Source organism: Haliotis rubra, unplaced genomic scaffold (assembly GCF_003918875.1).
Source record: "Haliotis rubra isolate DU_JTF1 unplaced genomic scaffold, ASM391887v1 Scf71, whole genome shotgun sequence".
Taxonomy (NCBI): Eukaryota; Metazoa; Mollusca; class Gastropoda; order Lepetellida; family Haliotidae; genus Haliotis; species Haliotis rubra.
In genome coordinates this window covers 144,106-158,191 of record NW_025767424.1, presented here as the reverse complement: position 1 = coordinate 158,191, position 14,086 = coordinate 144,106, and the positions used below count along the sequence as shown (strand labels likewise).

General features: G+C 40.2%; 1 protein-coding gene across 1 annotated transcript; it reads left to right on the top strand.

The window, feature by feature from the left end:
* The first annotated feature begins 1,817 nt into the window (after nucleotides 1-1,817).
* On the top strand, nucleotides 1,818-5,941 carry LOC124259146. The gene is made up of 3 exons (XM_046693242.1): nucleotides 1,818-2,082; nucleotides 4,078-4,303; nucleotides 5,172-5,941. The coding sequence occupies exons 1-3, from the start codon at nucleotides 2,011-2,013 to the stop codon at nucleotides 5,303-5,305; spliced, it is 432 nt and encodes a 143-aa protein (XP_046549198.1). The 5' UTR covers nucleotides 1,818-2,010; the 3' UTR covers nucleotides 5,306-5,941.
* The last annotated feature ends 8,145 nt before the right edge of the window (nucleotides 5,942-14,086 follow it).

Below are 14,086 nucleotides of genomic sequence, written 5' to 3'. Positions count from 1 at the left end.
TTCGAATGAAAATACGTGGCGTTTGTGAAAAAAATAATAACTCAAAGCAACTTTCTGGATTTTTTAAGACGTAAGGTGTACAGGTGCTTAATCGAATTAAGTTTTAAAGTTTTAAAGTTTTACAAAAGTATCAAATTAACGTTGGACTGTTGAACATGCTCCTTCAACAATTATCGGGGATATGTTACCTATGTTCAGGAGCATTTCATTCCCTGTTAATGTGAAAGCGATTTTTTAAAGGTAAATCAAATTTGAGGTTTTATTCCCCCACTACGCCTTTAAAGACACAAAACTACTCTGTTGTTTCTTGAGATGTGTTTGTGTGTAGCCGCTGTCCACTTGTCAAGTTACTCAATATCACCATACATTTTCAGAATTGAATACCTTAATGTGATCAGTGTATATACAATAACCTATTGCATCTGTCGTGCGGTTTACACTCTCTGCTGGCAAATATAAATTCGCTTTATGACGGTGAAATAATATTTTAAAATGGAAAAAATGCAAAAACATACTAGCTAAATAGACAGAATATATTGAATGTTATTGAATGCTATGGAGCTTCACACAGAAAATCACCTCGACATGTTATATACACATTGCTACAGCTTGTGTGAGAGATAGATAATAAACAATTGTTGGTAGGTGTGATGTGCAGCCCAGTTCGGGTATTCACAATGTTTATTAAATTGCGATTGGAATTGTTGCAGGATGACTACACGTTTCATCACGTCGTGGGTGATACGGGCTGTTGCTGACAGAATAGATTGATATATGATAAATATTACTATATCAGTATCATCTCGCTGTGTAAACGGGTTTACTATCCCCGCTCTTTACTGTTACATTTTTCAATGTCATTGTGATTGTACAGACACCGAACTTTGTACTGCACCTTTTCTTTGTACTTTCATACTGCTTACTTTTATTGGTTTTGCAGAATTAAAAACAATTGTTAATTATGTAGGATTTCTTTATATTTTGGTGGTGGGTCACGTTTTTGTTCCAATTTTGAAATCGATACTCAATTTACTTCATACAAAGTTTAAGACGAATTAATTATGTCGTTGCTTAGCTTTTGCCTCATGACGAAATGCACCCGTCCATTTGTGAAATTGAATACAATTGTTAAGTATGTAGCATTTATTTTGTTGGCGCGGATTCATCATCATCATATTTCAAATCAATGATACAAATTTTGAAATCGATACTTAATATACTTAAATCGACTTGAGTATGACCTCGCCTAGCAACAATAAAATCCTTCCACAAACCTGTATTGGAATTTGTACCGTAACGCAATGTTCATTCAATGTATGTTTTGCTTGCGTTTGTTTAGATGTTTTACAGCGACGATAGCAATATCCCACCAGGTTCGTGTCTGCCTGGAATTAGTCAAAGCAATGTGACAAACTAAGATGCAAACTCAAACGGCATTGGTGTATTAATTGACCCGTGAAGATCCTGGTCAGAATTGGTCTTCAGCAACCCATGTTTGTCGTAAGAGGCGACTAACGGGATCGGGTGGTCAGGCTCGCTGACTTGGTTGACACATGTCATCGTATCCCAATTGCGTAGGTCGATGCTCATGCTGTTGATCACTGGATTGGCCTGGCCAGACTCGATTATTTACAGATCGCTGCTAAATATCTGGAATATTGCTGAGTGCGGCGTAAAACTAAACTCACTCACTCACTCGTGTATCAATTGACAGCGCACTGAATTTAAAACATCTATTTTACGGTATGGACTGTACAAGGTTGGCTGCTGGGTGGGCTGTTATTATAACTGGCAGCCAATACGAAGTGAGCGTTATCTAACTACCTGTGCCGACTCGTCAGATGTCACATATTGCCAGCGATAAACATATTCATAACATGGTATATATAACAGACAAATGGGAGACAGTCGTCCAATATGAATGTTGAAAACTGATGTTAATTGACCCATCTTCACAGACCAGTGGAATTTTGGATATTTTCAATTGCGTGCTTCATTGTCGGTATAACCATGGAGTGGTCATCAGTGGACCTACTTTGGACGTATGAGGTCCAGCTCGGAGGAATAATGCCCTTTGCGCCGGTCAGTATTTTGATTGTACATCTACTGTATGTCGCATGTTTATAAGCGAGACTGAACACAGTTTGTGGGAAGATATTCTATGGGAGATGGAATATTTGTCGGTTAATGCTTCAAGGCAGACAGCGCATTTTATGCTGATACAAGGAGCCAAACACACTTTTCGGGATATGTAGATTTTGTAGCGAACATACAGCAAACAATATATTCGAAAAGCAACACTCCCCGTTGCGTCGAAATTATATGGGCTGGCGGCAAATGACACTGTTTTCAGTTAATACGGACACCTTACAATAGACATTGATACTTACATCAATCCGTCATTATTCTAATTAATACTGACCCCGTTTCACGTACGACGCTATCAGCACTACACGATTGTATGGCATCATATTCAGGAGAACATGGAGGTAGAGAAGGTGAATAAAATTGATGGATTGTTGGTAAACTGTTTCAACAGAGTCGAATAAACTGCCTCTATAACGAATACGTGTATGTATTTGGTAATATTTAAATACTTATGAGTACATATAAGTGTATTGTTTCACATGTTGTTACGTGTTGAATCACAAGTTTAAACTGAGCTATCTGGAAATCAGTCTTTAAAGCAGTTCGATGTCAAAGCACCAACAACAAAGGTATGTGAAACTATGGAATCCTGGAAGGGACATTGTCGCGTTGTCGCATTGTCGCCCTTTGGAGGAATAGAAAAATATTATTCAAAACGCGACATGCGACATCGCGACAATGCGACAAATGGCCGAAATGTCGCGTTGTCGCATTGTCGTATTGTCGCGCTTTGGTTAATTTTGCCTTATTTTGCTTGTTTTTGAGAGGGCGACAACGCGACAATGCGACAACGCGACAATGTCCCTTCTCGGATTCCATATGTCCTGTGTGATATCACTACAACGGAATTACAATGGGAGTGATCAATTAGAGCGGCAGAACAAATTCAATGGCAGTGATTATAGCAATAAAAACAGGAATGGTAATATTCACCGCTCTGAAAGAGTAGTCATACTTGCACAATAGGCCAAGGCTTAGGACCCAGAGACCCGTGAAGATCCGGGTTAGAATTGATCTTCAGTAACCCATGCTTGTCGTAAGAGACGATTGACAGGATCGGGTGGTCAGGATCGCTGACATGGTTGACACATATCATATTGCCAATCGCGTAAATCGATGCTCCTGCTGTTGATCACTGGATTGTCTGGTCCAAACTAGATTATTTACAGACCACCGCCATATATCTGGAATATTGCTGTGTGCGGCGTAAAACTAAACTCACTCATTAGAATCCAGGGTGAAAGTGATCTTCACAGAATTCCTCTAGTTTCAGATGTAAAGCACACCTCCTATATATAGAATAACGGTTCTGGAACTATTCATATTATTCTGGGTTAGCCAATACTGGAAAGGCCCATTAACCCCTACTGAGTGTCAACAGAAATAATGCAATACACCCGCGACACTGTTCCACAATGAATAATACTGCTGCAAATGTCTCTCACACCCTTGGTATGACTTGAATATCAGTGTGTTCGTGCAAGTTATCAGGTCGCAACCGATGTCAGACATATCAGACAATAACCGTATCTCAGTGTCCTTTTGAAATGATAACAACAACCAATATGATTGTTATCGTTATTTCCAAATCAACGGTGCGTGGGGCCCTACCTTGCCAATCAGTTCTGTTTGTGTTTGATTTCAACACATAGTTCCTGCTGTTGAACGGAGATATGGACATATTGATTATAAAAAACATCGTGCATATTTGATATCATATCTAGATGTTCATTTCATTTCATTTATTGGATTTCACATACAATGTTATCTGGGCTTAGCTGTTTTTAGCCGACGTTTTTCATCCGTCATAAGTAAAATTCCAAATGCTTGTGTAGCTTACTTCATCCGGAGTGAGTGCAAAATCCGACTTAAGATCCACACTCACATACTATGATGGACAGGCTATTGATGCAACACTTCTGCAAACAGGAAATACGGAAAGGGGAATACGTCTTCCCAGTATTCACAGACAAGGTCCGATGCATGGAGCAGGTTAAAAATGAACCATCAACGCAATACGTCACATCATCCCATCAAGCACATCACCATCGAGATGTGCCGAGCGGACATCAATGTTTACAGAGATCTGACTCGAATGACTCGAGGACGTCGAAGTTGGCGGAGGCATCAGTATTTGTTCTAAGGGTATCAAATGGTATGTAATGAAAGCATTGTTACTTGAGAACAATGAATAAGAGAAGCTAGTGTGTATACTATGTTTCCATACTCGGATGTGTTAAAATTTGTCTTCAGCTACCCATGCTTGTCGTAAGAGGCGACTGATAGGATGGGGTGGTCAGGCTCGCTGACTTGGTTGACACGTCATCGTATCCCAGTTGTGTAGATCGATGCTCATGCTGTTGATCACTGGATTGTCTTGTCCAGATTCAATTATCTACAGACCGCCGCAATGTAGCTGAAATAATTCTGAAATATATATGAAATGTAAATAATTCATTCGTGTGTGTAACAAAATACTCCATGGGTTGTCAGCGTTCTGATCCACCACTTCGGTCATCGGACGTGACCTTTGGGAAAATCTAGGGCGTTATTCATTGGCATGCAACGTTGTTCAAACGTACGTTATCGATGACGGGTGAGTGAGTGAAAGATTTTTTGCACTCATCAATATTCAAGCTATATGGCGATGGTCTGTAAATAATCTAATCTGGACTAGACAATCCAGTGATCAACATCATGAACGTCAACCAAGCCTGACCACCCACTCCCGTTAGTCGCCTGTTAGGACAAGCATGGGTTACTGAACATCAATTCGTTCCCGGACCTTCACGGGTTTTATCTATGACGCAATACCCATGGAGTTACATATACAAAGATGTGTTTTGCGTTTTAAGTTTGAAAACCCCTTTAGTGTTTAACCTGTTAGTTTCTTCGATGAACGCAATAGTAACTTGTGCATTTTCAGAGTTGGTTTCTGGTTTCAGTATTGTTGCGTGCAGCAATTCAGAAGGAGTACGCTTAGCATAATACACACATTATCATATAAACTGATTTTATTTTAGAGAGATCTGGTAAATCTGAACTTGTGACCCAACCACCGTCAACATCACGTAAGGACGTCATTGGACCTTGGAACAGGCAGTGGGTGTCCATCAACTCGTCGTACTACCATCCAAGACCATCCGATGACCATTGACCCACGACGGCGGGTTTACCAGGGAAAGGCAAAACTTTGTGATGGGACTTGAAGGTGTGTGTAAGGTTTGGGGTGATGGAAGGGAAGATGAAGTACGTGATGATGATGATGATGATGAAATGCCTGATGGTGATGAATTCCTAACGTGACGCCGCCATTCGGAAGCGTGTTTCAAAGCCCCGCTGCGTGAGTTACATAGAATGAATTCGCCAGTGCTACCGGACGTGCAGTATATATTCATCGTACTGGTCGAAAACAAGATCAAGAACTGTATTTATCATAAATTCTCACTACAGAGAAGTAATACGGAAACCGGAAGTAAAACCAGTAGATAGGAAGTGCATAATGCATAGGCGGATCCAGACCCCCCCCCTTCCCTTTTGTCCTGAAAGTTTATTAAATGACCATTGAAACCAGTGAAAATGAAGTGTGCACCCCCTCTTTTCTCAATAGTGTGCACCCCTCCTTTCTCAAAAAGCTGTATGATGTAAATGATATAGGATTTCCTATCGTGAATCGAAACGATTTCCTGTGACCGGAAGTTATGACTTCATACCGGAAGTATGTTTAACCAACGTATTACACAGAGAGAGTATCGGCATTATCGGGTGATAAAATAAATGCTGCCACAAATATGGAATTGTTTGGTTTTTGGTTTTGTTTTGGTGGTTTTATTTGTGGATTTTTCTTTCTGCTTCAATGATCGTGACCTGGTCAGTTTTCATTTGCTTGTCTGCACGATAGTGTTTTGATGTGAACAATGTCTAAAAGTTAACAGTTAACAAAATCACTAATGTGAAGGAACAGTCGTTTCAGAAAATATAACTTTCAGAATCCAAGAGGAATTCGTTAATTCGTTATGTGACATATGTGGTATGTCCATGTTTTTGGACGAAGAATACAGCATTGTTTTAAAAATAGAAACAGATTGTTTGGAGACTGACATTCTCAACGTTTGACTAGAATATGCAAAACACACAGAATGCCATGGATAGGGATTACGTTTGTAATCACAACACTTAGTAGTAACCCCGCATGATCAATATACTCAGCAGGAATTTCCATGGGTTTCGGAAGTGGTATGTTAAATCAGAAAGTCCTCGCACTACACTACTGATACTATGCAGAGAGCCACAAGGTCGGGGTTTTGCCGGTTATTATCCATATCTACAGTAAAATGTATCGTGTGCTTCCGACGAAGAATTGGTCTTCAGCAACCCATGCGTGTCGTGAGAGGCGACTAACGGGAACGGGTGGTCAGGTTCGCTGTCTTGGTTGACACATGTCATCGGTTCCCAATTGCTCAGGGAAGCACACGTTTGGTTGTTGTTTAACGCCGCACTCAGCAATATTCCAGCTATATGGCGGCGGTCTGTAAATAATCAAGTCTGGATCAGGCAATCCAGTGATCAACACTAAGAGCATCGATCTGCGCAATTGGGATACAATGCCATGTGTCAACCACGTCAGCGAGCATGACCACCCGATGCCGTTAGTCTCCTCTTACGACAAACATGGGTTGCTGAAGACCAGTTTTAACGGATTAACTAAACTAAAAAAATTGCCCTGCATCATTTCGGGCATTCGTCACACAAAACATCGTAAACATGTTGAAAAAAATGTTTAAAATTGTTCCTAAACAAAATGTTTATAGAAGAGATTATAAATACATGTATTCACTATCACCAGGGTTAAATGGTGCCTTCACTCAATATATATACCAAAGTCACAGTGCAATTATAACAACAGTTCAGTGGAAAATATTTTAAAGACTCCAAATTTACATCTCATCTTTCCGTTCCCTACAGACCAGCCCCTTTAAGCGTAATCAAGTTATCAAGAGGAGTGATGTCACATTCGCAGAGGAAGTACCGAAACATTGGCGAAACGCTACACCAATCACAGACTGCTCGTAAACGTAGGGACCGTTACTCCATGGCTACATGGCTACGTGGATTTCAAAACAAATAAAGTTTATAAATATGAAATAAATTGTAAAACTATGTAAACGAATGGGGCCGATGTGTAATGATAAGCCTGCAGTGCAGAAAGGAAAATAGTATCTTTAGCGCCTTGGCGTTTGGCGTTCCGGTTGAGGACACGTTATAAATAAAGACGTTAAGAAGGAATATAGACGTTAAACCATGACATTCATATCTCTCTCACTGCATATCGGTCTCCGGGGACCCCACTCCCCTCCGACAATAATAATTGAAAAGTAAATTGCCCGTGAAATTCTTTCAAAGACTGCTATAAAAACGATTCGGTTAGGGGCGCTCCAAGTAGGTCACAGAATATGTTAACGAAAAAACAGCTTAATATTTTTGACAAAGATTTGTAAAGATATCGGTTTACAATATGGAAACTAAACGAAATGTGATGCAAACACTGGCAAACAAACTTCAAATGCATGGAAACATTAATTTAGTAGCTGAACTCGAAAAAGTATTTACTAATTGAATCACAGAGGTGATATTTTTAGCAAAGTGAATATGTTAATGTCACTAGCATATGGTTTCTATTAGTTCCATATGAACATTTTGTTGATGGTTCGCATATGTAGCATATGTGTCTGTGAATGGTATACATACATAGTGATATATTGGTTGTAATTAATAGCTGGATAGTGCATGGTTGTCACTACATACTGCTGTATTTCTACTCTGATGACTGGTCAAGCCGTAATATGAAATTCATGAGGGAACACATTCCTCTCAGGATCAATTACCAGTTTCATGTTGTTTAACGTTGTTGTCATATTTGAGTCACATTGTACATTTATTAATATTTTTTCGATAGCAATATATTTTGTTTCGAACGCGGAAAACGGTTCATATAAATATATGGACCATAGATAGTTTATTGTAGAGCGCTAGAGCAATATCAATAACAGTGAGAGCTTTCAGTATGCAATATAACTATTCTATATGCTACAGGATATTGCCATGATGTACAGACGTTGGGGTGAGAATGGTATATAACATTTTTATGAGTGGAACAATCATGAAAGACAAATAAACCCTACTTTTTTCATGTTCTTTATCCTATTGATCCTTTTTGTTTTGAATTAATGAAAATCAAGTAACTGTTGTATCTGAAACGTCTTGCTTGGTGATGTCACTGTGTATTTGGTTCCATTTAGATAAAGCTAAGAAGACAACCATTGTTAAATGACGTCACTGAAAACAGATGAGACGCCAATAGTATAGGCACAAACTGACTACAATAGTGAGTGAGTAAGATTAGTTTTACGCCGCACTCAGCAATATGACTACAATAGTAAACATGTGAGGGATATAATGTCGTAAAACCGGACACTGGTGACCCTCCAGAAGGCTGAATTTATCGTTTCGCTATTCTCGCGATTATGGCGTTATTCGTCTGTCGTTTCTTCTTTCATTCAATCTCATACGCTCACACTGACACTGATTTCGATGTATGTCCCATTTCATCTACCCCCTCTTTCTCTATCTGTTTCTCTCCTGTCTCCTTCTCACCCCTCTCGGGCGGCGGGGTAGCCAAGTGGTTAATGCGTTCTCACGTCACGCCGAAGTCCCGGGTTCGATTCCCCACATGGGTACAATAATGTGTAAAGCCCATTTCTGGTGTCACCCGCCGTGATATATTGCTAAAGGCGGCGTAAAGCCCAACTCACTCACTCACTCAATCTGACCTCTCCTCTTTAAATCTATAATATCTTTCCTCTTTCCGTCACTCTATCACTTTATATATCTCTTTCCGTCCCACTCTCTCTTTCTCTCTCTCTCTCCCTCTCTCTCCAGTGTACCCGTGAAGGTCCGGGTTAGAATATTGATCTTGGGTAACCCATGCTTGTCGTAAGAGGCGACTAACGGGATGGGTGGTCAGGCTCGCTGACTTGGTTGACACATGTCATCGGTTCTCAATAGCGCAGATCGACGCTCATGCTGTTGATCACTAGATTGTCTGGTCCAGACTCGATTATTTACAGACCGCCGCCATATAGCTGGAATATTGTTGAGTGCGGCGTAAAACTAAACTCACTCACTCACTCTTTCCAGTGACACTATTTTGAATATTTGCGATATATATAGTCTTCTTAGGGTACGATGACCAGAGGTGGATTCTTAAACAGAGAATACATGTCAAGACACAGAGGACACAGTTTCATATCAACGATCTTTCACAACCATTCCCTTGAATATTCATTTTCAAATTAAGCGACTAAGCAATTGGAAGCATCTACACTATTATTCCAACTCATACGTTCAGAGGAAATAGCACAACTGAAGCACATGTTGAAGTATGTCAAGTTTTGAAGTAAAGTTAAAGGGGTTTTGTCTTTGTTTTGTCTACACCAGTTATCCTCCCACAGTGACGGTCAGTAATGGCTAAACATTGCGGCCACGGGGTCAGCAGCACGCGCTGTGTGCGTCCGTCCGTACATTGAAATAACAAGAAACACACACGAAACAACTTAACAACGATGTCGTCGTGTTATTCGAATAAAGAAAATGGAACAATCGTTTATGACGAAGGAAGGCTGCACGTGCAAGTCACGTTCGAGGATGATAGATATTGCAGGTCTGGGGATGAAAGTTAAAGTTTATCACAGAAACAGAGGAGCCCTGAGCAGTTCGCCGTTGAAGCTAATACTGAGGGCATCTCAAAATATGTTGGATATTTTAAAAGCGAATGCATGTTTTTTTTCTGCTGCACACAGCGATGATCCAGTTATATAAATATTCATTTTTAGACCAGTCAACCCAGTGATTGACTATATGAACAAACTATGACGTCAGAGCGTTTCAACACTCCACATATCATTGTTTTGTAGTACAGAGCACCTGGTGTCGTCTTTCGTTTCACGTGGTTCATTCGTTGGTGTTCGCGCTATTTTGCCTTTTTTGCTCAGTGAATAATGATAGACGCTTCTTCAGTTGTGTTGGCGTTTTGTACACGAGTGAGTGAGTATGGTTTTACGCCGCCTTTAGCAATACTCCAACAACATTACGACGGGGGGCACCAACTTCATATTATACCCACTTGGGGGATCGAACCCGGGATTTTGGCGTGACAACCATTCGGCTACAGCATGCTTTGTATGTGTATTTGTATGCGTATTTTGTATTCGTATGTGTATTTGTATGCGTACTGGGTACCTTTAATGTTCCATGATGTTTATGGGGTTAGTGGCTGCTGACATACGACACTGACGCCTGGTGGAACCGAAATATATGTATTCATTATTTAATATTTTCTTTCATTTAAAAGTCATTTATTACGCTGGCAAATTGTTTAAACAAGCAAATTTGATTTTTTAAACAAGTCTTTGATTGTGCAAAATACTGCAATACATATTAAGAAGCAATAAAGAAACAAATTTTAAAAATACATTTCACAGCACTGTCTCTTTAAACTGTTGTTAGTATTGTTGAGATCCGTTATAAACATGCTGCTGAGAAGAGCAAACGGTACCATTGTATTATAAAAACAAATTACACTATTTGTCAGTTTCGCTACATTTCAGCCGGGTTGTCAGCGTTGAATCCCCCAATGAAGGTAGACACGACTTTAACACTGGAAACGTTTGAGGGGCTGTTTTCATTTATAACGCGCATCAAACTTTGACTGGTCATTTTTTACCCGACATGCATCCTAAGAAAAACATCATGGAGATTTGCCTTCCCTTACACGTGACTTGAAGCGCAAACTCCGAAGTCTCACGCATTTAGCCCGAGATTGATTGAACAAATGTTGGCAAAGTCTCGAAGCAAAAACAGCGGATCTAACCCCTATAAATATCCCACTATCACGCTAATTTCAATAGATTGTCTGTCATGATTATTTCGTTTTATCTAAACTTTCACCCCCGGGGTATTAAAAACCGTGAATTACACGAAAGCTGATCAGTAAAGTTTGGGATTTGATATGACGATAGGTTCGCGCAGCTTGAACTCAATACCGGTACTTTCGAGAAAACAGACCACATTTTAATTTGAAATGCGTGCATCTAAAATTAACATAGGATTTGCAAATGGTGTCAGTTTTCTCTTCCATACCCTACACAAGATAATTGAATATTTTTTTATTTGTTTTCTTCATTTACAGATTCTTTTTATCCTTTGCTCCAAAAGGATTCTCCTTTGATCAGTTTTGCGGAGAAGGTTATTTTCACCGGTACTATAGTGCTTTTGAGATACAATCTTTAAAATGACGCCATGAATCAGGATATATCAATTTGCAGTTAATCTGTATATCAAATAACTCTTAAACATTCCTTTGATAGTTTTGCTTTAAACAGTACATACCAGAAGTAGACTTTGCCAAAACTACACAATAGTATACATACGATATGAGGAAGTATCTAATGAATGCTTTGAGCTTGCATTAAGAGCGACGTACGATAATATCGGTACGCCAAATATACTGGCAGTGGAACCGTTAATCGCTGAGGTCATTCTTACAACGCATGTTTCTTTCTCTGTGATGAGCGCACTTGCTAAAATACGCACTACCTTCTGATGTTTTATGTCAATATATATAAAAAAGCTGAACCAAACGTCCTTTTCATTCGTTTGAATGTTTATAAATAGTATAAGTAGATCGTTAATATAAGTAGTTAATCACTAACAGATTAATAGACACTATCTGTAGCTGGAAACACAAACACACACACACATTTATCTATATACATACATATATACATACATACACACACACACACACACACACTTACACACACACACATATATATGTATATATAATATACTGGGCAACTCTAGATTGAATTGGCTACACTGCACTACAACACAACACATATTGTCACATAGCGCAACACCACACCACCAAACACAATACAACCGCACCACGCCACCAAACACGATACAACCACGCCTCGCCACACCACCAAACACAATACACCACACTACACCACCAAACACAATACAACATCACTCCACCAAACACAATACATCACCACACCACACCACCAAACACAATACAACCGCACCACGACACCAAACACAATACAACCACGCCACACCACCAAACACGATACAACCACACCTCACCACGCCACCAAACGCAATACAACACCACACCACACCACCAAACACAATACAAACACACCTCACCACACCATCAAACACAATACAACGCCACACCACATCACACCACCAAACAGAATACAACCCCACACCACCAAACACAATACAACACAACAACACCAAACACAATACAACACCACACCACCACACACTACAACACACCACACCACCAAACACAAACACCACACCACACCACCAAACACAACACCACACCACACCACCAAACACAATACAATCAACACACACCACACCACCAAACACAATACAACCCCACACCACCAAACACAATACAAATCAACAACACCAAACACAATACAACACAACACCACACCACACCACCAAACACAATACAGCACCACACCACATCATCAAACACAATACAACCCCACACCACCAAACACAATACAACCCCACACCACCAAACGCAATAAACCCCAATTAACCCCACACCACCAAACACAATACAACACCACACCACCAAACACAATACAACACCACACCACCAAACACAATACACCACCACACCACCAGACACAATACAACACCACACCACCAAACACAATACAACACCATACCACCAAACGCAATAAACCCCACACCACCAAACACAATACAACCCCACACCACCAAACACAATACCACCCCACACCACCAAACAGAATACAACACCATACAACCGAACACAACACAACACCATACCACCAAACACAATACAACACCACACCACCAAACACAATACAACACCACACCACCAAACACAATACAACACCACACCATTCCACCAAACACAATACAACCACATCACAATGACAAAACATTGAACACAACATGATGTTAACAGTCACACATTGTGGTCAGCATCTGGACCAGACAGTCCAATGGTTGATATAGTGATGAACGGTACACGTCATCGCAATCAACCAAGCCACTCACCCTGGCCCACGACATCCATTTGGGCCATTCTTATTACCAGCATCACTTCCAAACCAAGAGGGGCGGTGGTGTAGCCTAGTGGTTAAAGCGTTTGCTCGTCACGCCGAAGACCCGGGTTTGATTCCCTACATGGGTACAATGTGTGAAGCCCATTTCTGGTGTTCCCCGGCGTGATATTGATGGAATATTGCTAAAAGCGGCAAAAAACTTGACTCACTAACTCCAAACCAAGATCCTCAGGGGTCCACTGACCCACGGTATTATAAACATCGCATGAATTTCCTAAAGGATATATTAAGTGTTCTCGCTACTCTTGTATAACACAGCTGTACACACTATATATATTGTATGTTCCTATTTTTTCCAGCTCTGCAAATAAGTAAAAACAGCTCTTAGAAGAAATTAGAAGAATTCTCTGACAGGAGCCAAATAAAAAATCGTCAACGTTTGAAAATCAACCAGCCTCAATTTTCTGCCGAAACAGATTTCATTCGGCCAAATAGTGATCAAAACTATATGGATGGACCCGTGAAGATAGGCCATGACACCAGGTGGTCAGGAAAAGTATCATTTCCACAGCAACATCCACCTGCTCCACAGTTAACGCCCGCCATTCGAACAGTTTTGCGTAAAATATACATTTAAACCGTGCAATTAAACTTAAAGTTGTTTTTATACTAATTTCCGAGCTCAAGTTTTATTGAAGCCATTTTATTACAGTCACTCTCTGACCCAGTCGTCTACGTAAAGAGGTGTTAAT

What these genes read in the sequence shown, in the direction of transcription:
- LOC124259146 (XM_046693242.1), top strand. Translation starts at nt 2,011, where the DNA reads ATGGAGTGGTCATCAGTGGACCTACTTTGGACGTATGAGGTCCAGCTC. An exon ending in GAATAATGCCCTTTGCGCCG is followed by an intron (nt 2,083 to 4,077) that starts GTCAGTATTTTG and finishes TTCTGCAAACAG; the next exon opens with GAAATACGGAAAGGGGAATA. An exon ending in TGTTCTAAGGGTATCAAATG is followed by an intron (nt 4,304 to 5,171) that starts GTATGTAATGAA and finishes ATTTTATTTTAG; the next exon opens with AGAGATCTGGTAAATCTGAA.